General features: G+C 39.3%; 1 protein-coding gene across 1 annotated transcript in view; it reads left to right on the forward strand.

Annotated features, from left to right (window-relative positions):
- MED13L (mediator complex subunit 13L) overlaps positions 1-26,659 on the forward strand; it is a 183,161-nt gene that overhangs the window by 126,005 nt on the left and 30,497 nt on the right. Inside the window, exons 5-15 of the mRNA XM_005147830.3 lie at positions 6,119-6,264; positions 7,558-7,752; positions 8,114-8,305; positions 12,621-12,783; positions 13,583-13,687; positions 16,563-17,291; positions 18,450-18,672; positions 19,555-19,660; positions 20,052-20,176; positions 21,553-21,652; positions 24,905-25,125. Coding sequence (XP_005147887.2) covers positions 6,119-6,264; positions 7,558-7,752; positions 8,114-8,305; positions 12,621-12,783; positions 13,583-13,687; positions 16,563-17,291; positions 18,450-18,672; positions 19,555-19,660; positions 20,052-20,176; positions 21,553-21,652; positions 24,905-25,125 — 2,305 coding nt within the window. The remainder of the gene's footprint in view (positions 1-6,118; positions 6,265-7,557; positions 7,753-8,113; positions 8,306-12,620; positions 12,784-13,582; positions 13,688-16,562; positions 17,292-18,449; positions 18,673-19,554; positions 19,661-20,051; positions 20,177-21,552; positions 21,653-24,904; positions 25,126-26,659) is intronic.

The raw sequence follows: 26,659 nt of genomic DNA on the forward strand, positions 1-26,659 counted from the left end.
CCAGCTAGTGCCTCTCTTTTTGGGATGGAGAGGTTTTACCATCAGATTTTGGGAAGAAAATTTAGACATTAGGAAGAAGTTCTTCACTGTGAGGGTGCTGAGGCCCTGGCACAGGGTGCCCAGAGAATCTGTGGGTACCCCATCCCTGGCAGTGTTTAAGGCCAGGTTGAATGGGGCTGGGAGCAAGCTGCTCTAGTGGCAAGGGGTTGGAACTGGATGAGCTTTAAGGTACCTTCCAATACAGACCATTGTGTGATTCTATGATATGAATGTGGAATTTCTCCTAAGGACCAGAAAAATGTGTCCTGGTGTTTTGTATTTGCTGCTACTAATCTCAGTTTCCAGGTCCTCTTCTGCTCTCTTGGTACATGTGAAGAAGTTTTTTTTTTGCTAACACAGCTGCCTGGCAGGTCCCTGTAGTTCCTAAATTGAACCATCTTATGTCCTGGAGATCTGGGCATGAGGAGGGTGCAACATTTCTCTCATTTAAGGAAAATTGATCGGTCACTGTGTTGGACCAGAGGGTCTGACTTCTGTAAAATCAAAGCAGAAAGCTTTTCTTCTCTCCTCCCATTACATTCACCTTTGGTTGTTGTGGGAGCTTTTCAAATTCAAGCTTCATTGAGGATGTTTATTTCCAGATTCTTTAAAAAGAGGCAGTTTTCATGCTGGGCTATGAATTTACTCTTACCTCTTCAAGAGGGTCATGGGCTGTAGGTGTGTCCAGATGCTGCCATCTCCTGTCCAGACCACCACTGTGACCTGCTGAGAGCTGTTCTGGGGCTTTAGACAAATTTAAAGGACATTATTATGCTCCCAATTATTCTCATGTTCCAAATCTGTGCAGAGCTTTTTCATGCCCTGTTACAGTCTGTTAAGTGATCAGTGTCATTGGTATGACTGTTTTCCTAATGCACGTGGGTTACTGATGCCTCTTTCTGAGATCAGACTTGATAAAGCTGTTTCAGGGTAAGTGAGTTGGGGGCTTTCAGATCCCAACCCTAATTTTCAGGGGAATTAGAACAGCAATCCAATTTATTGGTCATGAAATAGAATTAATTGTACTCAGTCAGTGGCTTTATGAGCAATTGTTTTAAAGGAGAGATGCCAGCAGCCTGGTGCAGAGCAAGGGATCTCAAGCTCCTCTGTAGAAAAATAAGTATTGAAATAAGTATTTAAACCATCCTTGAAATTGTTCTAAAACGAGGATGAATGTTACAAGTATGGGATTTTCAAGTTTTCACCAGTTTCTTCTAAGTAACATTTAGTGTCAGTACTGTTTGCGTTGCACTTTCTGGGTGTGTGAGTTGGTTGAGTGAAACTCAGCTTAGAAACTGCACACTGCAGAGCAGCAAGTGCTTCTCAGAGTATAAAAGTCCTTTTCAATGAGTGATTTAAAAACAGTAAAATAATAATGGGAACATTCGTATCATAAACTTGGTTTCGGCCTATCCCTCTAATACAGAAAATAATCCGTGATGATCTTCCTAGTTATTCTGTGATTCTTTTTGGTGTCTTCTCCCCATCCCACAGTAATTGTTAATGGCATTTTTAAATTAATGCTTTCCTGAAGTAGTTAATTTGCATATTTATTACCCAAAAGGAGGTATTTTGAAATCTCTTACAAGGTACAGTTTTACTGCACCTTGACATAGGCACACATTTAGTACATGCATTCAAATCTCAGTTATGAATTGCATTATTTGTGTGGAAATCATCTCTTTAGCTTGAAGGCAAGCTAGTGCAGATTCCATTGGGTATTTGTATAAAGCTACTAAAAAATGGAATGAATACATGGATTCATCAGATGTTCTCCTTTCTCTGCCAATGTTGTGCAGTTTAAACATGGTCATGTTTTCATAATCCTCATCTGATTTTTATAGATAGGTAAATTTAATGTAATGTCACTTCCTTTAAGTCATTTATAGTAAGTGAGGGATTGGTGTTTGTTCATAAAGGTTATGGGAGGTCCTAAACATTATATTGACAAGGTGTTCAGCTGCATTTTTAGGCATCTCAAAGGTTATTTAAGGTAATGAAGATCCCAAAGGAGACATTTGAAAGACACTTGTCAGCAAGTGATCATGTGCCAAACCAAAGGTTTGATTAATGTAAATACTCTTTATTTGAGGATTTTTCTGTTTTATGGGCAAAAAAATACCTGAAATACTTAGGAGAAGGACATAGATCTTAGCTTTAGTTACGAAAGATTCTGACATTGGCTATTTCTTTTCCTTATCAGTTCCCCTCCTTGTAAAACGTAGGGTTCTAAACACCAAGAACACATTTAAAATAAAATGAAGGGAAATAGCACAGTGTATTTGTCACTGTGTATTTGAGGAGTGAATTTGTGTTTTTCTTTGTATTTCTATTAATAAAAGCCTTTTATATAATTAATTCTTTTAGTTTTAGCACAAAAGTCTCAGTGAATATAGTGGAAATATTTATGAAAGTATATGCTCAAGTGTTCTGCTGGCTCAAGAGTGTTCAGCATTTTCCAGACCTTGGCCTTAGCTGTAGTTGGAAATAACATATGTTCTCTATATATTCTATTTGGGAAGGTGACATCCATCAGTCACCTGTAATGGAAAGAAAGGTTTCTGAAAAGGTACCTATATAAACAGACAAGAATGCCTGTGTAATATAAATACAAGAGGTATAAAATAGGATGAAAAGAGATATAAAATAGGATGAAAAGAGAGTTATAAAATAGGATTAAAATGATAGGTTTTACTTAGGTTTGTGTTCACATTTCCTGATGGAAAACTGCTTGCAGCTGCCACTGTCTCTGGTGGCACTGTTTGTATGCTTGAAACAAAAACCAAGCAAAGGGAAAAATTAAAAGCCTCAAGCCCTAAATGCTAGGTAGCTAAATTAATCCATCTGTAGTGTATGTCATGCTAAGTTCATGGGTATGTGGCTGAGCAGTGGAAGTAGTTTGGAAGCCATTTCACATGCCTCTCTGGTGATTTCTGAGAGTTTGATTTCAGAGAGATAAGAAAGAGTACAGCAATGGGGAAGTTTAACAACCTGGAGAGATAGTGGAGTGGCTGCACAAAAGCCTGTCAGCTTCAGGGTTTGAACTAGGTTGAAATAAATTTAAATAAGATAATAAAAAAAGAACAGTCTGAAGATGGTGCATTTTAGAAACTCCAGCCTGATCTGAATTTTGTGTTTAGCTTTTCATGGGGCCATTGGTAGCACAAAGAGTCATAGGTCTCTTAAGAAAACTGGATGCTGATAAAAACCCTATTGGAAGACTCTAGTGAGGACCTGAACAATTCCTATAATTTGGAACTTTACTTTGAAGTATGTAGGTCTTGCTGCAGAGTTAGAGCTAAGTGCCTATTAAAAGTAAAGCCTCAGTGTTCAGTCTGCTCCTGCAGGCTGACTGGCTTTAGCTCAGTGAGTTTTCTTCTACTTGTACTATACTGGGAGATCTGTCTCCTATTTGGAACAAGAATGATTTCTGCAGCTTGGTATTTCAGGAATTGTGTGAAATGGACTAAAGACAGGAATGTCAGGAGGCTGGGATGTACATGCCTGAGTAGAATACATCACCCAGTGTGCTGATGCTGTTTGCTTGAAACGAAACTCATATTTGTTAGTAGAGTAAACATTTTACTGGGAATCTGCCAGAAGCCTATTGGGAATGTAGGAAGTCTCCAGGCCTTGATCTTGATTATTTTTGGTCTTGAAAGTTGAGCTCAGAGCAGTGGCTCTGGAACCAGAGGGAGTATAAAGGCTGTGTAGCTGTTTCTTCTCTTGGCTGGTTGGAGGGCACACAGGAGAAGGCCTGGGGCAGGGCAGGGTTTGCTTTTTGTTGTACTATATGGACTTAGTACATGTGTTCTGAAGCAAAAGAGTTGATTGACTGACATCTTTTGGTTCTCTTTCCATAGCTAAGTGTGATTTACTTTGGATCTAGTGCTAGAAATGATCCCTCTTTCCTCAACAAAGTATTTATTGCTGGCCATGAGTAGTAACAGTCATTGCTGTTATTTTTTAATCCATCATAATTGCAGGAAAATAAAATGGGCCAGTACTGTATTTGAATATCTTTTTGCCTGTAATTAGTTGTAAATACATTTAGTTTTCCAAACTTAATGCTTAATTTTGGTGTTAGCCGATTCTCAGATGATAAAGTAGGTGAAATGCATTCCATTCCCTGCAAAACCAAATTAATCTTTCTCTTTTAAACTCTGATTTTGTCTGTTTCTTACTCTCACAGTGTTATGGGTACTTGTGAATGTTGCATAAGATTGGGTGTGATTTGTTCATACCAGGCCACTTTACAAGAGACTTGAATGAGACCTGGGTGGTCCCAAGTGGCTGGGTTTAGAGTCAGGTCAATAGAAGCAAGTGAGATGTTCACAGTCAAACCCTTGCAGAACCAGGAGAATTTCTATGTAACATCCTAAAACCAGGAGTTGCAAATGCCTGCTTTACTAATAGCTTTGTTCCCTGCTTCAGAAAGGCTGACCTGCTGTATGCTGAACACTGCTTGATTTTAGACCACATTTCTCATGCTTTTTTTATTTATTAAGACCTTCTTTTATATTAAGGGCTATTACCCTCTGTAAGGAAACTAATGGGGTTTGATGAAATAATTGGGCTTTGCTTTTATTTTTGTATTTCTTGTATGTGCGGAAATCTATTGTTCAATTTATTTAACTTTTAGATGAATTGCTTTGTTTTTTTCTTTGGGGCAAGACAGGTGCATGGAAATACCTGTGACATACTGATTTACCCATGGCAGACAGTGATCCAGTTGTGTCCCATGGCACCAAGGAGGTTAGGTGGTTACTTACCATATAAGTATGCTTTTCTCTCTGTATTTTCCTCAGCTGACCATTGTGTTCAGTTTTTGTGGTAGTATTTGAGGCTCACAGAAGAGTAACTTGTAGTGCAGGACAAAAAGTTGTTCTACACAGTGTGTAGAATCAGTCAGAAATTCAGTGAGATTAAACCAGTTTCCTATTCTAGCCCACCAGTGGCTTTGTTCATAACTAGCTGACAGTAGCAGAGCAGCTGATTGACTTCAGTACTGAAATGCAATTGTTATAGTTGCCTGTGTGTTCTCTTTTTGGTGAGGGTAGTTCAGAGCTGTCTTTAGAATCCAGGTTACATTATGGGTGGCCTGGTGCCAAAGCCAACAGCTCTAAAACTATGCCCAGCTCTTGTATTGGACAGAAAAAATGCTGAAGAATTACTGCTTCAGCTCTGTGAATTTTTACTTGATTAAAATGATGATAAAAAGTTTGAATGTTCTTTGTTTTCTTCTTTCTTGTGGCTTTGTGGCAAGGAATATTTAAGCAAATAGCTTTGATGGGAGGTCATTCTCTGGATAGAATGAAGTGGGAACATTTTAAATTCCATTCATTTCAAATTAAGTTTGATTGTCAGTGGCAAATCCATGGTTCAGTTTAGACCATTGTCAACTATTTGTAATATTCATGTGCTTTTGTTTTCTTAAATGGAAATTCTCATGAGATGTTAGAGAAAAATCTTTCCTATTCATTTTTTATTTCTTTTCAGCTAGTACTCATTGAGAGTGAATTTTGAAGAATTTCTCAAAAGCCCTATTTTTACTACTTGAATCCTGGTTAAAATCCCATTTGTAATCATATTAATCAAAACAGGTACCTTAAGGGGGCCTACAGGAAACCTGGAGAGGGACTTTGTATAAGGGTCTGCAGGGACAGGACAAGGGCAAATGGCTTTAACCTGATAGAGGGGAGACTGAGAAGGCCAAGTTGGACAGGGCTTAGAGCAACCTGCTCTAGTGGAAGGTGTCCCTGCCTGTGGCAGGGGCTTGGAACTGAGTGAGCTTTTAGGTCCCTTCCAAGCTAAACCATTCCAGGATTCTATGATTCTGTTAAGTAGGAAAACAAACCTTTGAGGTAGTTGCCAGCATGGTCAAACAGCTGTCTGGTGGCTGGTCATTCTATTGTATATGGATAGTAATCGATAGTCACTGAACCTGTACGTAGTAGGCACAAGTGATAAAACAGAAGAGTATATATATTTGGCCTCCAAGGCTGTGGAATCACTATCTCCTATAAGTTCATTAACATGCTAATGAATGTCTTTCTCATTTGTCTTCCCCCTCTTCCAGTGAACATTTGTCGTGTGCCTTCACATTCTTTCTCCATGGGGAAAGCAATGTGTGCACAAGCGTGGAGATTGCTCAGCACCAGCCAATCTACCTGATAAATGAAGAGCATATCCATATGGCCCAGTCCTCACCATCACCATTCCAAGGTAAGGGAGCTGGATTTGCAACTTCATGTGCTTAACCTCACTTATGCATGGCAAGGTCTTCTCTCCTGGTGGTGTTATCTTCAGAGGAGAATAAAGTAAGACTAAGTAGTTATTCAGACAGGTTAAATTCTGTTCAGGAAGTTGTGGACATAAGGGAGATGTTGTTAAGACTTCAGTCAGCCATATGGGAATGAGAATTTTCCAGAGCTTTCTATTCATTACTTGGACTAAAGGTACTTGGAGCTAATAAATAAACCAGAAATTATCACTTTTATTTAAAAAGACTTGCTACTTAAGGGAGTCCACTTATTTGACTTTGTTACACAGTGTCTAGGTCAGTGGGCTCAGATCTAGAACTTCAGTGCTACATGAATATAAATGCAGAGCTCCTAATTCAGGAGTGCTTTTCAATCGAGACTGACAAATCTTCTGTTTTTAAAAGAGGTGTGTGTGTGAAACAATGAAAAACTGTAAGTATCTGTGACTGTTTGGCAGTGTGAGAAATGAGGGGTTTACAGAATTAACAGCCTATTCATAATGTAATTGTTATGTGATTCTCTGTGTCAAAAAAATTTAAGAATATTTGAGTCATTGAGTTACACTGTCTTCAGTTCAGACTGAAATTAAAATTTCAAAGCAATTAAAGGAAGAAATCTTTATAAAATCAAGCATACACCCAGAGACTTATAAAATGAGCATTTATAGAGATGTCAATTTATAGAAGCTTTATTAAAAAACAGTTTGTTTCTAGATACAAAGTTTTGACAGAGGCTCAGACACTTGATTCATAGAAGGTTTGATTTCAGTGAGCTAAATTCATTACTCTCTCAAATCAAATGTGACTAAAAGCAAAATTGAATATGAATGGAAATACATGTTGAGCAATGAGTCCTCCTGATTTGACATGACTGTAGTTGTCTGTATATACTGTTACCTCTCCTTCTTAATGCTGAGAAATCTCAAGCACCATATGCTCCTGGTAAAATTCCTCCTGTTGAATATCTGCCTCTGTTACTTCCATGTGTGGTCATCCCTTTGCTGTTTCAGTACAATTGGATGAGCTGATTGTGGAAACTATTAATCTCAACTGCAGAAAGGTGTGGGTATAGCTCTGTGAGGGTGGCTGTACTGGAACGTGGCTTTAAACTCAAACCCGATTTTGCAGTAGCTTTCCCCTGAAGACAGATCCTTAAATAGGATGTGGATGGAACAGTGACTCAGGCTGGAGGGGTAGAGACTCAGTAATCCATAGTTTAAATAAACCTACTGGAGGAACTGTTTCTTACTTTGCAGTGTTGGTGAGTCCTTATGGTTTAAATGGTACACTCACGGGCCAGTCATACAAGATGTCAGACCCAGCAACTCGGAAGTTGATGGAGGAATGGCAGTATTTCTATCCTATGGTGCTGAAGAAAAAAGAAGGCATGAAAGAGGAAGAGGAGCTGGGATATGACAATGATTTCCCTGTGGCAGTTGAAGTCATTGTTGGTAAGTTTCAGTATTGTGCCTGAAGGGTTATTTTCTTCAAAATCTAATTAATCAGAGAGAGCCATTGTAATTTTCCTATATCCTATTGTAGCTCTCCTGACACTGGAACATCTGACTAGTTATCTTGCCTCAAGCTTCTGTACTCCCTGTATCCCACATGCTATTATTCACAGTATTAGGCTCCTTTTTTCAGCTCTGTACTGGTTACAGAGGGTTATATGTACATTAGTATGTGAAATTTCTTAGCTGTTTATATTTCAGGTAATAAGTTTTGTCTAATTGATATTGGAAATAGGTTGAAGTAGCTTGAGCTGCTGCATTACCAGGTATATTTCAGATTTTATTATCTTTTCCTTTGTAGGTGGTGTGAGGATGGTATATCCTTCAGCCTTTGTTCTCATCTCCCAGAGTGACATTCCCATGTCACAGAATACTGCCAGTACTGGAGGCCATATAAATGTGGGACAGCAGGGGCTTGGAAGCATGAAAGATCCTGCTAGTACCTGTGGGATGCCGCTTACTCCACCCACTTCTCCAGAGCAGGCTGTTATGGGTAAGCAAGTGAGGAGGCTGGAGTCAGTTTTACATAGCTCATGATAAGTGAGGGTAAGTATGAACAGTAGCAGATTAAAGAAAGGCAATAGAGAGAAAGTTAGAAGAGGACTTCTTCTGTAGGTCTGTTAAAAGAATGCAAATGCTTCAAACACCCCTGAAGAAGACACATCTTTACAAAACTTTGTGAATTCAGTTAAACTCCATTTTCAATAGATGCATTATTTTTGTGCAGTGGTGTCAACACCTGAGAGGCTGGATTCTGGCAGTGGTTTAGAAGGGTTAGTGTTTATTTTCTTGCATTGGGATGGGAGGTAGGGTGTTGATTCATTGTGGTTAAAGAGTACAGTGAACATATAGGAGTATGTTCTCTTTTTGTAAAGAGCTAGAAATACAGCACTTAACTAAGAATTCTTGTTGGTATAAGGATTTGCAAATGTTAGGTGTTCTTTTTGCCCATCACAGTCAGTTTTTAATTAAGGGCCATTCAAAAGAAATATATAAGTCACTGGAACTGGTAGGAAGGAGCTGGGCTTCCCAAATGAGGCCTGCACAGGCTTGCATCATACACAGATGGCGAACAGCGATGCATGATATTTGCAAGTGAGATGTATGTTTTGTCTGGATGGAGTATGCCCCTTTCAAGATCCGTGGTAGTTCTAATCTCACTGGATCCATGGTAGTTCTATTCTCAGAAGCCACCCAAATGCTTGCTCTGTGAGATACTAGATCCTTAATATCCTTTGTTGAAATGAATATTCATGTCCTGTTGCTGTTTAGACATTGCAGTAAATATCTAAAACCTGTCATCACCTGGAACACAGACAAGACTGTGATTAGTTGCTGTCTGTGTGGTTGTGCTGTAACAAATTCAGGACTGCAATTTCAAATGAGAACTAAGGAACAGAGGAGTGAAATGTTTGTTTGAGTGCAAACTTCTGAGATAAGTAGTTAAAAAAAAGGGAAAACGCATGATGTAGAAAAAAGAAATTAAGTTATTTTTTCCCTTTCTCAAAAACTGTTTTTAGGCATGTTTACAACTTTTCTGTGTATATTGTCTTCTGAACTTGCTCTTTCCAGACTTGCCAGTTGTTAATAGAATTACAAGACAGCTGAAGCTGGAAGGGACCTCTGGAGATTGTCTTATCCGAGCAGGGTCAGGTAGAGCAGGTTGCTCACACATTGTCCAATTAGGTTTTGAAAGACTCCAAGGACAGAGACTGCACAACCTCTCTGGGCAAGTGGAGCCAACGGCTGACCACCTTCACAGGAAGAAGTTCTTTCTTATGTTTAAATGAAATTTCCTGTATTTCATTTTATGCCCATCACCTCTTATCCTTTCACTGAACACCACTGGTTATGTTCTCTGTGTTCTCCCTGTTAAGTATTTGTATACATTGATAAGATTCCACCCCTAGATTTCTCATGCTCTCCTTGTAACCTTTATTGATAGTAATTTTGCAAATACTGGCATGTTTTATGCTTTGTAGATGCCTGTTAACTGACCGTGCCAGTTCACGGGAGATTCTCTGACTTGAGTCACATGAGCAAAGTCATTAGAGATCACTCACCACTAGGCAACTTCTGACCACTCACATTAGAAACCACTCACCACTGGACAACCACCTTCTGCTTGAACTTGGACAGATGGGGATAAAAGATCCTTATTAGAGCCTCACTGAGGTCCAAGGAGCCAGCAAACTCACTTAGCCTTTATTAGATAGTTCTGTCACATTGAGAAAGTCAATCTTTCTTAGCAGTAATTACTGCTAATAATATAAAATGTGAGATTTAAATTCACTTTGAATAATGTTTTTTTTTCCAACTCAACTGATAGTTACAATAAGCAAGAAGCTTTTCAGTAGCTACCTGAAGCAAGATAGCTTGAATGAACCACCAGGCCAAATGAACAGACTTGTAAATAGCAATCCCTGATGAAGTATTGATGCATATTGTAATGTGCTATTGTATTTTTAAATTCTTCAGATCCCTGTTAAACTTGTACAATATCACAAGGGGATTCTATTTTAGAATATTTATAAACTAGTAATATCTAAACAGTGTTCATATTGTTCAGTCTGGCAGGCACAGTTTGTGTTTGATCTCTGCCGTTGTTTGAGGACAACATGAAATAGGATCAGAGGGGTGCCTCTTCAGCCAACAATGAAAGGATTCCTTTCTATTATATTGGGCATCATTTTCAAAGGCCTTGAAAAGTTGGAGAAATGTAATGGAAAACCATGTCATGCAGTTCAGAATCTGTAAATGGGATACATAAGCTGGATTAGTCTTAGGCAGATGAATGATACTTCAGTCCTGCCCTATACTAGTAAAAATGTGGCTGTAGTACCATCACTGGTTCTGAACACTCAAGGATGTGGACAAATTGGATGGAGTCCAGAAAACTGCAGTGGGAATGATTATAGATGTTCCAAACAGGACCTACAGAAAAGATGGGAAGAATTGAGATTGTTTAGTCTAGAGGAAAGAAATTTGAAGGAGAAATGGTAGAATAGTCTTCAGAGACATAACAGGGGAAAAAGAATAATTTGTCTGCAACCAACATGTAACGAACCAAAACTGGAGCAAAGCAAAACTCGGCTAAACATGAGGGAAAATTTGCTCTGAGGAATAATAATGACACATTAGAATAAGCTGACTGGTTGGAAGTTACAGCATGTCCATTAGCAGAGAGGTGGGTGGGTTCTTGAGGGTTTCCTAGGGGTTTGTTGGGGTGTGTGTTTTAAAGAACAGGTTAGTGAGATACGTTGATCCAGCTTTGAAGTAGGGGATGAGCTAGGTGGTGATCTCTTCAGGTCAACCATATTTTCTGTGATTGTGTCTCAAGTACACAACAAAACAAATTGCTGCTGGAAGCAGGGAATTATTAATGTGTAAAAAGAGACTGGATTGTGAAGTGACCTCTGATGAGGGGCTGCTTGTGTCCTCCAGTTTATACCATTCCATGGCATAGCTATTTGTGTGTGTTCCAGTATCCTGTCAGTGATTTTCATTTATAAAAATCTGTGTGTGAGTACAAAATGTTTTGGCCTGCTGTGAGGTTCTGTTTCACGTTATGGCATGTACTGCTGTACTGTATAGTATAAACAGATTGCAGAGTTTTGGAAAACAATAGTTAATGCACTCTAATGTAACTTGAAAGCTCTCCTAGCTCCTTGGTTATCCTTTCATACCTCCTAGCCTCCCCTTTCCATCACACCTTTTTTGTTCCCTGGCAGTTGTGACTCTCTTGCCTCTGATGCGTGCCATGTATATATATGTGTGTGTGTTGGACTTGGGTTTGGTTATATACCCACATTCCTCTCTCCCAAACAAGACCAGATTTGCTAATTCAGAATTTTGACCTGGGTTGTTTTTTTTTTTTTGATCATCTGTCAAGTTCATAATATTACAGAACATTTGAAAGCCAGTGAAAGAAATTTAGAGCTTTGACTGGAGAAGAAAATACACAAGCACGAAGACTCAAAGACAGAGGGTTGGGCAGCTTGCACGCAATTCTAAAAGTTGTGTTTTGAAAGTCACCTAATCAAAATCAGCAGAATTACCCTATTAGTTGCAGTGATGTAGAGCACTGAATCCTTTCAGCCTTTCATTCTTAAAGCTTCTTAAATAGTGACAAGCAGGAGGACAAAGTGTTCTGTACACTGATTTGACCTTGTTAAAATGCGGCATATCCTTCCTTACTGTTCCATCCAGAGCAGTGTTGCTCAGCCACCAGGCCAAATGAACCTAAAGCTCCCTCTGCTGTTGTAGTTTGAGTCTGTAAAGATGAATCTTAACATTTCAGTTATTCTAAAACAAAACCACATTTCATAAAGAAAAAGAAACATCTGCTGGTGGCATTTCTGCAGCACAGATGGAAAGAAATGAAGTGCAGAATGTAAATCAGAACTTTCAGGCTATTAACATGTTGAAGTAATATCTTCATTTGCTATCTCTTTGATAATCATACAGCATTACTGAGAACTTCTCATATTATGTTAATAGTATACACTAATAAACTGTTGCAGAACTTCTGTATTAGTATACATCTCAACTGTAAGATTTCACCAACGCATGTTTTGATTCTGGTATTTCAATTCAAGCATACTATAAAGAAATAGCATCACACTAATCCACTTATTTTTTCAGTGAGGTTTTATCTTGAGTATTAAGAACTGATTCTTGCTTTAAAATAGTTTACAGAAATTATTGAATTTCTTAATATATAGCAGGCAAAGTTTTTTTTCAGGAAAAAAATATCAAATGTGAGTATAAAGATAAGCTGTAACATCAATGCTTTATTTATATTGCAGGAGAAAGTGGATGCTCTCAGAGCAATATCAGCCATTCAGCTGTACAGGAGGGGACAGTTAGTGTGCACAGTCCAAAGAAATCAGGCAAGATTACTCCAAAATTTCACAATCACATGGTTCACCGTGTCTGGAAGGAGTGCATTCTCAACAGGTCACAATCCAAGTAAGGCAGCAGTCCTGATGGCTTGTTATAACAAACACAGAATATATATAATTAACATCCTAACAGTTTTGCTTTAGATAATGTTATTCCTCACAGAATTCTTTGGCCACTAATCAAAGCTAATGATGCAGAACAGATTATCAAAGAAAATTTGTTCCTGCATTCAGCTGAAAACTCCTGACACTTAACATTGTATTTGCAGTTGTGTATCTTAATTGTGACAGTCTTTGATGTCACAAATCTATCAAATGCGCCTTTAGCTAGCTGCTGTCAGATTTATTGATTGCAGTTTCTAGCTCTAATTGTTGTTATGAGACTGAAAGTTGGGTGACTGAAGGACAAGTAGGATGTATTTCATAGTTAGAACTTTAAGGGTAATAATAATTGGAAAGCGCTTTACATGTTAGGCTAAAATTCCAGTCAACAAGGATATGGTGAATTCATGTTGTTAGTATCGTAGGCCTTCATTACTGGAGATTTAAAGTGTATGAAAGCTCTATTTTTCACTATTCTCATGTAATTTCCTCATTGGATATGTCAGAAGAATTTCCAGATGCAGTTGAAATTGCTTGTCCCTTGCTGCTTGTGCTCAAACTCCAGACAGAGGTATCTGACATAGAGCTGGTATCATCCTCCCATAGAAATCCGACTGTAAGTTTTAAGGAGTAGTAAAGGGAACTACTGTTAAATACAGAATTCTGTTTCGTGATGTATTTAAGGAGAACAGATGCGCATTTATGCATATGCTTTTTTAAAATGTTAGTAGTGATAACAACTAAAATAATTTTATCTTCTTCAGGAGGAATCAAATCACAACTGCAAATATGGAAGAGGAAGTTCCTAACAATGCTGTTTCGTGGGATTTTGTGGATCCAGTCCAAAGAGTCAGTTGTTCTTGTTCCAGGTGAGCTTTGACGAAAGTAAGCATTTATCATATTGGAAGAGCCCCGTTTAATTTGACACAGGTACACTTACAAAAGGGAGTTATGTTTTAGCTGAGAGAAGAGGGAACTCTGATATCAAAACTCTGATCATCACTCATGTTCAGGTGGATCAATGCACACCTTGTATCATTGTCACTTGCAGTAGTTGAGTGGAAAAATTATTCTAGGCTAGAGAATGTGGGTAGAATCACTCAAACATTCCTTGTTCGTAATGAACTCATCCTTCAAGCTTTTCAGAGATGTGAGCTTTCAAGTTTGGAGTGATAAGACTCACGATGAAGAGGGACAGAAGCTGCCTAAGTTTCCAAGCATCGTGATTGAGGGATAGTGCTACTGTCTCTGGAGGAAAAGGAAAAATAGGCCCAAGAATCACTTTACTCCATGTCTGCCATGACTCATGACACCAAAAGCTACCCAAGGGAATGTAAAACCTTTGCAGCATGGTCACTGTCTCCTGATCAAAAAGAAATCACAGCTTATTGCACAAACACTTCAAGAGTGTATTAAATTATCTGTCATGTTTGATGAATGCTTAAAGTTCCAGGGTGTTCAGCCTGGAGACTGTGCTAAATCCAGAGCGAAAGTGTTACTCTCTTGCAGCTCTTTACATTAGACATATATTATATATACATTATATATCTGATTATAAGTTGCTTGTATGGATACACTCAAGACTGTGGAACAGATAAGTGTTTTCTCAAGGTGTCAAGTGTTTCCTGTGGAAAACTGAGGTCAAGCTTTGCCTGGAAAGGATGGGAGACCAGTAGTGGACAATGGAAAGCTGGCTCTACAGAGAGGTTCAGCTGCATTTGCAATTTCACACCATCTTTTCATACCTCTAGTGATAACTACATCATGCTTGAGTTAGTAAATACAGCAACTGGGAAATTAAAACATTATCCATGAAATTAAAACAGTGCCTGATTTCAAACTGCAATAAGAACTTTCTGTATAGCTGCAGAAACCAGGCAGTGACGGTGATACAGCTACAGTCATGATGGTGCCCATTCTGTGTATTGTATAGATGAGAGTATGAATGTCAAGATAAGATCATAAAAATCAGCCTTAAAGGGTTGCTGGTACTCTGCACCAAATTCAATCTTCTGTATTCCCAGCTTTGTGTGTTGAAGAACAGAATGTCTAAAATAATTTCCTGCAGTCGGTTAAAATACAGTGAATGATGGAGAATTGAGTCAGTTAATGTTACAAGAACATGCTTAAGGCAAATCTGCAGTTACTAAGGCATTAGCTCCACATCATGGGTGATTGCAGCTAAAGACCATCTGCTGCAGCAGAGAATTGGCAACATGTCCTGATAACAGCACAGCCCACAAAGACAGCCAGGACAATGCTACACAACATGGTGGTTACAGGAAAATGATACAGCAAGTACAAGAAGTTGCATTTGTACTGTTTGACAGCCCCTGTATTTTATAAAACTTGGATATTTTCATAACAAAGTCATAAAAGCAGAATTGCCTTTTTTCAGTTTAGTAGTCCACTTGTGATAATGTAGCTTTTCTATGTGAGCAAAAGCACATTATATGGTTTGAAATGTATTGTTACTGCCCTAGATATTGTAGTTTATAAACAATAATAGGGATGGAATGATTTCTTTTCAAATGGTATTTCACTTCAAACAGGTGTAAATATTAAGCACAGTAAGTCATAGCTTAAAAAAGCTAAAAGTTGTTTAGACAACTGAATAAAAGAACCCCAAACAACAAAAATGAGCAATAAAAATATGGAGGCTTAGATGTTCCTGTTAAGTCCTTGGGGATTATAAAATCATAAATGGTTTGGGTGGGAAGGAATCCTTAAGCTTATCCATTTCCAAACCCCTGTCATGGGAAGGGACCCCTTCCACTAGAGCAGCTTGCTCCAAGCCCCCTGTGTCAAACCTGGCCTTGAACACTGCCAGGGATGAGGCAGCCACAGCTTCTCTGGGCACCCTGTGCCAGCGCCTCAGCACCCTCACAGGGAAGAGCTTCTGCCTGAGAGCTCATCTCAAGCTCCCTCTGGTAGATTAAAGCCATTCCCCTTGTCCTGTCCCTAGAGACCCATCAGCCACATGATGAAAACACAGCTTAGCAGTATCTGAAATACTGAATTTTAGTCCTGTGCTTCCCAGTCTCAAAGATACTGGGTGCAAATTGAAAAGAAGCCCTATTAAAATATGAAGCCAGTAATAAGTTTGCATGTTAATGTCTTGGTTTTGTTTGGTTTGTTTTGAATATTTTAAAATACTTTTTCATGCTTTCTTCATCAGTTGGTAGTTGTATTCTTTTGGTTTGGTTTTGGTTTGGGGATAAAGTTGCTCTTATGTTTCCTTACCTGATAAGGAGGAGGGAGCTGCCATGAAAGCATCCTGCTATGCACTGAGTGTGTGAACCTAACAAAAATGACTCTCATCTCTATCTTTTGTAACAGATGCTCCAGAGTGTGCCAGAGTAGTGGGGTCGGTCCACAGCAGTCATTTTATCTGCAAGACTGGTTTCTTTAGGGTAATAAAAGCAACAGGAGCTTGGATTGTTTTGTTATATTACATTCCATTGGAACAGTCCTAAGCTTTTATAAACAATAGATCTTTCTTTTGTAAGCTGTTTTATGGAGACTGTCTTTATCCATATTATATTGGGCAGAGAAACTGCAGCTGAGTTGGCTTCACTGACCTGGTCCAGATCCTGGGCCCATTCCAGAATCTGCTAGAACAACAGGAATAGACATAAGATTTCTCAATGCTGTTGTGGTGTTTTTGTTTTGTTTTGATTTGTTTCCATTAACTCAGGTAACTGTCTAAACTGTGCAGTGACTTGTTTCTGTGTCTGCTTTCAGGCACAAGGTTTTCAAACAGCGTTGTGCTGCTGGCTCCAACCGTCCCCCAACGATAAATCAGCCAGGATTCAGCGTGGGAACATCATCCTCCTCATCATTGCCACCTCCTGCCTCTTCGAAGCACAAAACAACAGAGAGACAGGAAAAAGGAGATAAACTGCAAAAAAGGCCTATGATGCCATTTCACCATCGGCCCTCTGTGACTGAAGAGCTATGCATGGAGCAGGACACATCAGGGCAGAAGCTGGGATTAGCAGGAATGGAGCCCTCTTTAGAAGTCCCTAATTCCAGAAAATATGAGAAGCCGCTATCTATACCTGCTAGAAATCCAAGCAAGCAAATGAATATGAATCCTATGGATTCACCCCATTCCCCTACTTCCCCTCTGCCTCCCACACTCAGCCCCCAGCCAAGAGGTCAGGAAGCAGAGAACCTGGACCCGCCTTCTGTACCCGTAAACCCAGCACTCTATGGCAGTGGGCTGGAGCTTCAGCCATTGCCCACCTTAGATGATAGGACAGTCCTTGTTGGCCAGAGGTTACCTCTCATGGCAGAGGTCAGTGAGACAGCATTATACTGTGGGATAATTCAGAACAATGAGTCACTAGATATGTGGAGGACCTACAATGTCCCGTCCAGTGATGATCCAGAGTTCAGGCCGCCAGATCTTCCATGTGAGAGGTATGATGCCAAGATGGAAATCAACTCGGACAGCACTGCATTGAAGAGGTGAGAATGCCAGCTGATCTGAGGGGGTGATTTCCAAGCATGGCCAAACTCTGTTTTCAGTTGAAACTAAAACAAGTAGATAACATTAAATGCTTAAATAGAAATATGCTATTACAATGTGTCTTACTTTTTTCATATCTGCCTTTCTGTTGGACATGATGAGAACTAATTGATCTTTTTGTAACCTATAACACAGTCATTTAAGCAAATATAAGGTTTTTATTAAGCTTATGTCTTTTGGCCATTTAAAAAAAAAAGAGCACCTGTGTTTAGTTATGCAGCCTTCCAGATACATAAATGCTTGGTTTGAGGGAAATTCTGTTACTAGCACTGTAGAGGCACTTCAGTGTGGCTTGTCCAGTGGTGTATGCTGATACTGCACATGGAATAATACTACTTCTTTGGAAACCCACTGTGAGTATTTGAAACTGATGGAAGTTTTACTGTTAACTTCAGTCTTGGTAGGATGGAAAACAAGAACCCCAATGGGCCCTCTGGTCTGTGCACAGAAAAGGGCAAATTCTAATCTTTTATAAATGTTACATTAGGAAAACTACAGTGAACAGAGTTTTCCTCGGTGAAAAACATGAACTGCCTAAATTGAAGGAATTTTAGCTGTCTCTTCATTGTTTTTTTAAAGATGGATTTATTTTTTCATTCAAATGTATGTATTTATAACTTTAGCATGAGAATTTGAATTCATTTTACACCAGCCTAAAAGTTACTTTGGCATTCTGACATTGCAGAGAAAAAAATGCATTTCAGAGAGTAGTTAATGAAAATGGATCAGCTAAAATTAGTTAAGGAAAAAGGTCTGAGTCATGACAACCTTGCTTTTGTGATTACAGTGGAGTTTGCTGGGCTGAAAAGCTGATGCATGCTTCAAAGTGTTTTGATTGATGTAGTGACAAGATTAATACTTGCTCATTGTTCCAAAGTAGTTCTTAATACAGTAAGCTATTTAATACCAAATATAGGCAAATGCATCGTTTATTTGAGGAAAGAACATACTCCTCTTGGATTAAGGAGGATGGAGTGGGCTGTCTTGGTGTATGGCAGCTACAGATCTTAAGAGCTGTTGTTTTTCCTTGCTGTAAACACCTTGCTGGTGTTTGTTTTGTTTCATGATGACTTTTGCTTCTTTATTTTCACTTTCAGGCTCTTAGCACAACCTAATAAACGGCTTAAAATTTTGGAAGAGCAGAAGCCAGTGCAGCCATTGAACTATCTTGACCCCTTGCCTCTAATACAACAACCTGGAGAAGGCTGGGGAGATGCGAGTGATCCTTACACTTTTGAAGATGGTGATATCAAGTACAGCTTCACTGGCAATAAAAAATGCAAACTTGGGGCTGAGAAAGATCCTCAGAAAAAGAGCAAGGTAACATGGAAATCCAGAGTCTTTATTGTTAATGTTCTTTTTGGACTTACTGTAGCACAGGATTTGCTCTGCAGCTCTCAGAAAGAAACAAGCCTATTCCACAGATCAGAATCGGAAATGATGTGTTTCTGCCCTGCACTGGCTCACAGGCATATCATAGTTTTGAACTGGTATTTGCTGGTATCCTTCTCAACCTGTTTGCTTATGAAGACACTGTTGTGGCAAGGAATGCTTCCTGCTTATGTATATTCAGCTTGACCAGCAGTAGGTGCCAGATTTAAGCTAAGAAATAAAATTCTGAGCCTTGTACAGATGAAAGAACTTAATGGTCTTTTTTGTTTTCCTTGCTTGACACATCACTTCACTGCAAAACTCAGATCTCTTCTCTTGGGCAAAATTAACATAGCCTTCTGCTGAGAGGATTGGTGGCAAAGAGACTGTACTGGCTTTAAACATTTCCTTAGAGGGGTTCTTCCACATGTGAAAGAAAGCACTTTGATCACTGTTCTTAGGTCATCACCTGCTCCATATGCATGATCCTTATGTATCTTAGCCAGTCTGGAGGTCACTCACTTGTTCGTATGCGGTAACCACCACACTTCAAATGGATGTTTCCTGAAGAAATGGAGGTGGCCAGTTCTATGTGCTGGCTATCAAAGTTGACTGATGTGTATGGAATCCTTTGTAAATAGTGCACAGAGTTACTCCATAGTTCTCTGATATGTAGATAAACAGCAGACAACTGTGTTCTTTTCGCTTCTTAATTATTTTTTTGCTTCTCAAAGCATTTAATCCAGAGCCCTGAGCGTGGCTTGACATAGGAAAACAGTTGTTTGATAAATAGTTTAATGCCTAGTAAAAACATTTGGACTTTTTTTATAGTCAGAAGATGGAATTGGTACCAAGGAGATCCCCACGACGGGTCATTCTACACCAGTTCCTGATGGAAAAGATGCCATGTCTATTTTCAGCTCTGCTCCCAAGGCTGGTGAGTAAAAGCTCTTCAATTCAATCCTCAAAACAAAACTGTTCAAAACTACCTAATAAAGTCTGAAAGGAAAAATCACATACTGAATATTTTACTTTAACATCAGGGCTACAGCTCCTGGGATAGGAAAAAAAAACCCCTGATTCTACTTGTCCTTTTTCTAATAACATAATTACTTTAAAATTTTTAAGAACACTGCAGTTGAGCAGTAGCTGCCTTCATTCTTTCCTGATAGACCTGCAAAGCAGCTTCTAGGCTGCACCATAGAAGAGGGGGCTTAGTGATTCTTCCTTGTCCCCTGTTTAGAGTGAGAACTCAAACTGAGAAAAAGCATTCATGTGTTTCTCAAATTTGCTCCCATTTTTCTTGTTTTTCCCTTTCTTTTTGACAGACACCCGGCAGGACAATGCTGCAGGCCGCGTAGGCTCTGGTAGCCTCACACAGGTGACAGATCTGGCTCCATCACTTCATGATTTAGATAATATCTTTGATAACTCAGATGAAGATGAGCTTGGTGTAAGTCTTTGTAGGACTGAGCATTCTGTAGAGTTAAACCTTAGTCAAGAAAAGAGGGGGAGCAGGATTTAATCCCGGGGGGGAACGATTCTCCCTAATAGATAGGAGAGAGTTTCCAGGTAGGCAGGCTTGGATTTTAACTAGGAAGAAGTGCTAGCAAGGAGAGGTATCCTTTCAGGAGATCTATCAAAGTGAGAAATCATCACTGTGTATGTATAATTCAGGAATATATCATGTAGGTTATATCAAAGCTTGTGTTGTCTGGCAGTTTTTCAGTCTTGAGGGAACCTGTATACAGCTACCTTGCTGATTCAGGCATTGCTTTGGCAGGCTGTACGAATACTGCCACAGGTAAAGCTTCATAAATGCATTACATCTAGTTTCATGTCCTTTGCTTTTGTCAGTATTTTGTGTTCTCTTGAGAGTTACAGAGTCATTAACCAATGATTTGTTCTTTTACCTTGTCTGAGAAGCTACCCAAAGAAAAATAAATTCAACCTTACTGAGTTTCAGTAATTCTCTGAGGCATGTTTCTTTCTATTCCTACAGCAGTTTATTTCAGTGCAAAGAGGAATAGTTGCTGAATATTAGGAAATATAGAGGGCAAAGCAAGTTTACATCAGTTACTAGGGAAAAAAACCTGAGACACACAGAAAGGCAAAGATTAGAAGAATTGCTATATTTAAGCTTAATCTAATATAGCCACAACCATACAGAGATGATCCTATACTGACTGATAGTAGATACTAGTGTTTAAAAGTCTGATGGCTGCTTCTGGGCGGTACTTTTCAAGTACACCAAGTTATTTACCAATTCACCCTGTTCAGTGGTTCCACCCGAACTACACTTCAGATGTTGCAGTTCATATGCAAATCTGCTAAAGGACTGTCAAATTACCTTTTTCTGTCAAGTTGGCCTGGCTAGACCTAATGTTCTTCTGCCGTAAAACCTGCATATGTTGAGCTGTCCCTGAGGTGATGCTTTATGGCATTCTTACTCTGTGTTATGTTTTCATTGTTATCTCAGAATAGTCTGAACATGGAAGCAAGTAAGGTAGTCAAATTAATTTCAAGCTGAGTGTTTGTGATAACATCTTCAAGACAACTTGTGTGTCTATAGATACATATGCTTATATGTACGTATCTATATGGGAAGGTATAGACAGGCAAATATTTCAGACACTTGGTTTTGTTTTGTTGTAGTGTTGAAAGAGAGGAAAAAGAAATCCAGACTCCTTTGGGGGGAGTGGATGGGAAAAAGAAAGCACACTTTTTTCTTGTGAGATCTCATTCAGAAAGTTTTCAGGATCTTTAATAGCTTCTGAATTCCAGTATGTTGTGTATTTTTAGCATGGTATGTGATCATTCTGCTTTTAGGCTGTATCACCAGCTCTTCGGTCATCGAAACTGCCCACAGTGGGGTCTGAGGAGCGCCCCGTAGGGAAGGATGGCAGGACAGCAGTACCTTACCCACCGAGTAAGTAGCAACTGATTACCATCAAATCTCCTTACAGCTACCATACTGCCTTTACAGAGGAGGCTTGAAATGTCACTATTTTAGGATTAAGAGGTAGTGTGCTTATTTTGTTCTGTAACTACCAAATGCCAATATTAAGAGGATAAGCAGATACTAATGAAAACAATGCATAGTAATAGACACATGCATTTTTAATATGCCTACTGAGATTTGAGATACTCTTCTTTGACATTACTATCTTAGATTGGAAGTATGGGAGAGATTTGTTACAAAGCTTCATTTAGAAGCTATCCCCTCTATTCTCAACTCACTGTTTAATCTCAGTTAGTCCTTACCCCATTACTATATCCCTATTTAAGTACAAATCATTCTTCTTTTTAAGCAATTCAAAATATTTAAAGCCCTGACTTACCAATTAGCCGTTATGGTGCAATCTGTCTTGGAAGAAAATTGCATTAAGCATTTGACAAATTCAGACTAAAATCACCTTCAGGGTTTAATCTAGATGTGGAAGTGCATGATTAAAATGGCAAGGAATGTGCCAACAACTATTGGGAATGATGACTTTTACTCTCTGAGATATAGGGGCTTTCTTGCACCAGAAAGGAGGTTGTAGTGAGGTGGGGATGAGTGTCTTCTTCCAAGTAACAAGCAATAGGACAAGAGGAAACGGCCTTAACATGCACCAGTGGAGGTTTAGATTGGATATTAGGAAAAACTTCTTTCCCTAAAGGGTGATCAAGCACTGGAACAGGCTGCCCAGCACAGTGATGGAGTCACCATCCCTGGAGTTATTTAAAAGATGTGTAGATACGGTGCTAAGGGACATGGTTCAAGTGGTGGCCTTGGAAGTGCTGGGTTAACAGTTGGACTTGATCTTAAAGGTCTTTTCTAACCTAAACAAATCTGTGATTCTGTTTCTGTAGGTGGCATTTCTCTCAAGGTGCAAGAGAACTGTGTTTGTGTTTGTGCATGTGTATGAGCGGGAGTTGGAAGATGTTGTTTTGGTATAGTACTAACTAATCAAGTTATGAATTACAAATGGCTTAGTGGTGAGGAGGAAGAAGGTTTGATTTTTGTGGCCATTATAAGCAGAAATCCAATCTCTCTGCAAATCATTCCTTAATGCCTTCTCATTAACTTCAGCTGGTAATGAGAACAAATAGAGGGGAAGAAAAAAAAACAGGCTGAAGAAGATGAGTCAGAGTTTTATGGACCCATAAAAGCTCTGCTGATTTACTCAAATGTAGAAGCCTGAAGTATACAGAGATTGGATTTTGACAGGTTTAGTTGATCCATAGCTTTCTGAAATATGCAAAGCTTTCTCAGGCATGACACACATGAAAATGAATAATGATAGTTAGCCTGTTGCTGGAGGGTTGGGGGATTTTGTGTAATTAAACTTTGTTATGAATCTGCACTGCAGAATTTTGCTAACTGGAGTGAATGTGAGTGTGCGAAATGATAAACTATAGAGCTGTGTGGAATGAGTTCACTACATACACTCCACTTCTGCTTTGTAGCTGTCACCTTGACACCAGCTGTTGAGGCATAACAGTATCTGCAGGGATCTGAAATGCCTTGTACATCATAATAAATTTCTACTGACCACATTTCATTTTAACCTTCCTTCCTGTCCCCCTTTCTCCAATTTCTAAAGCACACTTCTCTTTGTTGAAAAACAGAGACAGTAGCTAATCCAGCTGGCATCCTGCTGGTTGTATTTCATAATAGCATAGGGTAGAAAATAGGTTTTTTCCATTCTACTGAACCGCTTCTCAACATTAATTTGTCCTATATCAAGAAAAGACTAAGGTCTTTTAAATACAAAGACTGGGGGGGAAGAATTAAGTGGGAATAATTCATGGTCCATTATTCTCCAGGTTGCAAAAGACTTTGTTCAGCTTAGACTGTTATTACCAACAGAACTCCATTTTGAAAGGACTTCACCTCTTTGAGTTAAAGAATTAAATAGACTGGCTATCTCACCTCTGTGCTCTAAAGAGAGGTTTGGGCTCTGTTAAGGTAGGGTGGAGATGCATTTTGAGGCTGCAGCATCCTACAAAATATACACTATCAGTGTGTGTATTCATATACTACCTATAACTTGAATCCCACCACTTCTTTTTCAGTTAGTTTTTGACAGTAGTATGTTGCACCATTTGGATTTCCACAACGTGGTGTTTAGCAGTCAGAAACCCATCTGTATGTATTAATGAAGTTTCCATAATCTTGAGGCTGCAAATGTTAATGAGTACAAGTAGGTCCTTGTGTCCTGTCAGCTTGGGCTGGCTGTACATCTAGGAATGGAAATGGAATTGAGCATTCAGTCTGGCAGAAATATTAAAAAAGAGACACCTATGGGAATTCACCCTCCTCTCATTTGATTATTTTAATGGTGAATTCACCAGAGTGATGGTTATGTCCAGTGAGTATCTATCCCAGTTCAAGTCAGGAAAAGATGTATTCTGAACTGGAAGCAAAATAAATACAGAAACTAGTAGCTGGAGAGAAAATACATTACTTTATTCTGATTCTTGTTTGATTGCATTATACTCTGTAAAGCTTTTCTATTGGGGTTGGGTTTTTTCCTTAACACCACCATATGATGGATGATTACATGATGTTCACTTACTGAGAAGTAATTTTGGGATTTTCCTGGCTTAATGTCTTGTGATGCATAATGATACTTATGTGGCTTCCCCTGACACTTGGCACTTCTGGATGCCTGGCAGTGTGATTCTTAAACAAAATTGCCTGTGTTTGTGTTAGCAACGGGAGCTTTCCTTCAGGAGTTCTGTCACTGTGGACCAAATGAGGCTACAGTGACTATGGCAGTGGAAAAATGGAGCTAAGTGCACACTAATTCCAAAAGCCTCCTGGTTTAGGGCTTGGTATCGGCTCTAAAACGGGGAAGAAACTTCTCTGTGTCTCCTTAGTAACAGTTGCTGGGGTGACCTCTGCATTAATGTCACTAATCTCTTCTATTATGAAATATTACTTTGTTGCTCTTAAAACTGTATCTGCCAGTTTGGTGTTTCTGCTTGCAAAGTATCCCTAGGAATTTCTGGAACTTATCCTTAGGAGTTAACTTTTCATCTAGGTTTATACTGGTGTCAGAGCTCTAGTAAGGCTAGGTTTTAACTGATGAAATAAGAGCTGGTATTGAGTCAGTCTCTTCTGTTCTGTTGGATTTCCTATTGAAGAATGTGTATTTGAATGATTAACAGTGCATCATTTTATCATATTTAGCTGTGGCAGATCTCCAAAGGATGTTCCCAACACCACCTTCTCTAGAACAACACCCTGCCTTCTCCCCAGTAATGAGTTATAAAGATGGGATAAGTTCAGAGACTGTGACTACCTTGGGAATGATGGAAAGTCCTATGGTCAACATGGTTCCAACACAGCTTGCGGAGTTTAAAATGGAGGTGGAAGATGGATTAGGTAGCCCTAAACCTGAAGAAATTAAGGTAACATGTCAAAAGATGTGATGTTCTTTTAATCTCATCTCTGTGTGGTTTGATTTTGGTAAGCAAGTCACATGTAGTGTGTATAGCAGACTACTTTAACAGATGGGAGCTGGAGCCATGTAAAGTACCTGTCAACCTTTAGCTGGGGAAAAAAAAATATCTTCTAGTAAAAAAGCTTTTGAATTGTTTCTCTGATTTTAACTGGGTATTTTTCTTCTGGTAATTTTATGTGTGTAATATTTCTGGGTGTTCTCAGGAACCAAACAATGTTATATGTGAAATGAGCCCCTGTGCCTAACAGAAATAATGTACATATCTGAAAACCTAACATACTTGTGACTAAGTAGCTGTTATATGGTTGATTTCTTCAGATAATTTCTCTGTAGCACCCTTTATGCATAGGCTCCCCTTGCTGCCAGGCTCTGGGGATGCAGCTAGGATAAAGTCATGCATGTAGAAAGGCTGCCTTTTTCTCTCTGAAATGTTGCCTTTTTTGGTTAGGGTTGAAAATCTCTGAGAAAGCCCAGGGGTTGAACTTGCTCTGTTTCTTCTTCAGCTGATGTTACTTCACAAGTTTTAAGGCCAGATGGGACCATTCTTATCTGACTTTCTGTATAACACAGGTCAGGTAATGTCACATAGTTACTCCTCTATTGAGTCCTGTAGTGTATCTAAGAACTATTTTTAAATGGGGACTCTGCTGCTGGGTACTAGTACTCACCCTCCCGGCTTTACATATCAAGATGTATCCATTTCTCCATAGCATCACATAAAGGACTTGACATAAGCACCAAGTATACATTGATTTGTATGTCATTGTTCCATCTTTAGCACAGGTTAAGAGGTAGGATAAAACCATTCTGCCTGCTTGTGTGTATTCTGCATTACTTAAATTGTTGGGCCAGTTTCCGTCACTTCAAGTCAGAGGTTGTCGTTCCCATATTTCCACGCATATAGCTTGAAGGGGGAGGTATTTAAAATTGCACATTTCCTTGTAGAAATAACACCTGACTTTGTTCTGCAGTGAGCTTGCTGGAGCACAGGTAATAAAAAGGAAGATACAAACTATAGCTCTGTCTTCCTGGTAGTCCCCAACCCTTGATTTCTTCTCCTTCAGGCCCACCCTGTCCCTAATCTGCCACAGCCTGTTCATTCTGTTTCAGCAGCCATTTCTCTCCCCCGCACCACCTCCTTCCCTCTTATTTTGTGCTCCTGTGAATGTTGGAATTAACTGGAGGCTTATTTTTAAGCATCTGCATTGCTGAGAGCACTGTGCACAGAAAGCTGCAGCACTTGCAGTTGCATGGTCAAAAAGTGGTTGTGTATTAATATGAGAACACCAACAGGTACATATATCTTAGTGGAAATGATTTAGTCAGCTGGAGATTAGTGAATTCTCCTACATGCAGTAGCAGTGTACCTTAGGCAGACTGAAAGTGAAGCAGAGGCACTCCGCAGGGTGCCTTTCTTCATGACAGCATCTGCTTTGTCCCTGGGAGAGCAGAAGTCCCTGTCCCCACACAGCAGCTTCTTG

The sequence above is a fragment of the Melopsittacus undulatus genome, chromosome 12, assembly GCF_012275295.1.
Source record: "Melopsittacus undulatus isolate bMelUnd1 chromosome 12, bMelUnd1.mat.Z, whole genome shotgun sequence".
Classification (NCBI taxonomy): domain Eukaryota; kingdom Metazoa; phylum Chordata; class Aves; order Psittaciformes; family Psittaculidae; genus Melopsittacus; species Melopsittacus undulatus.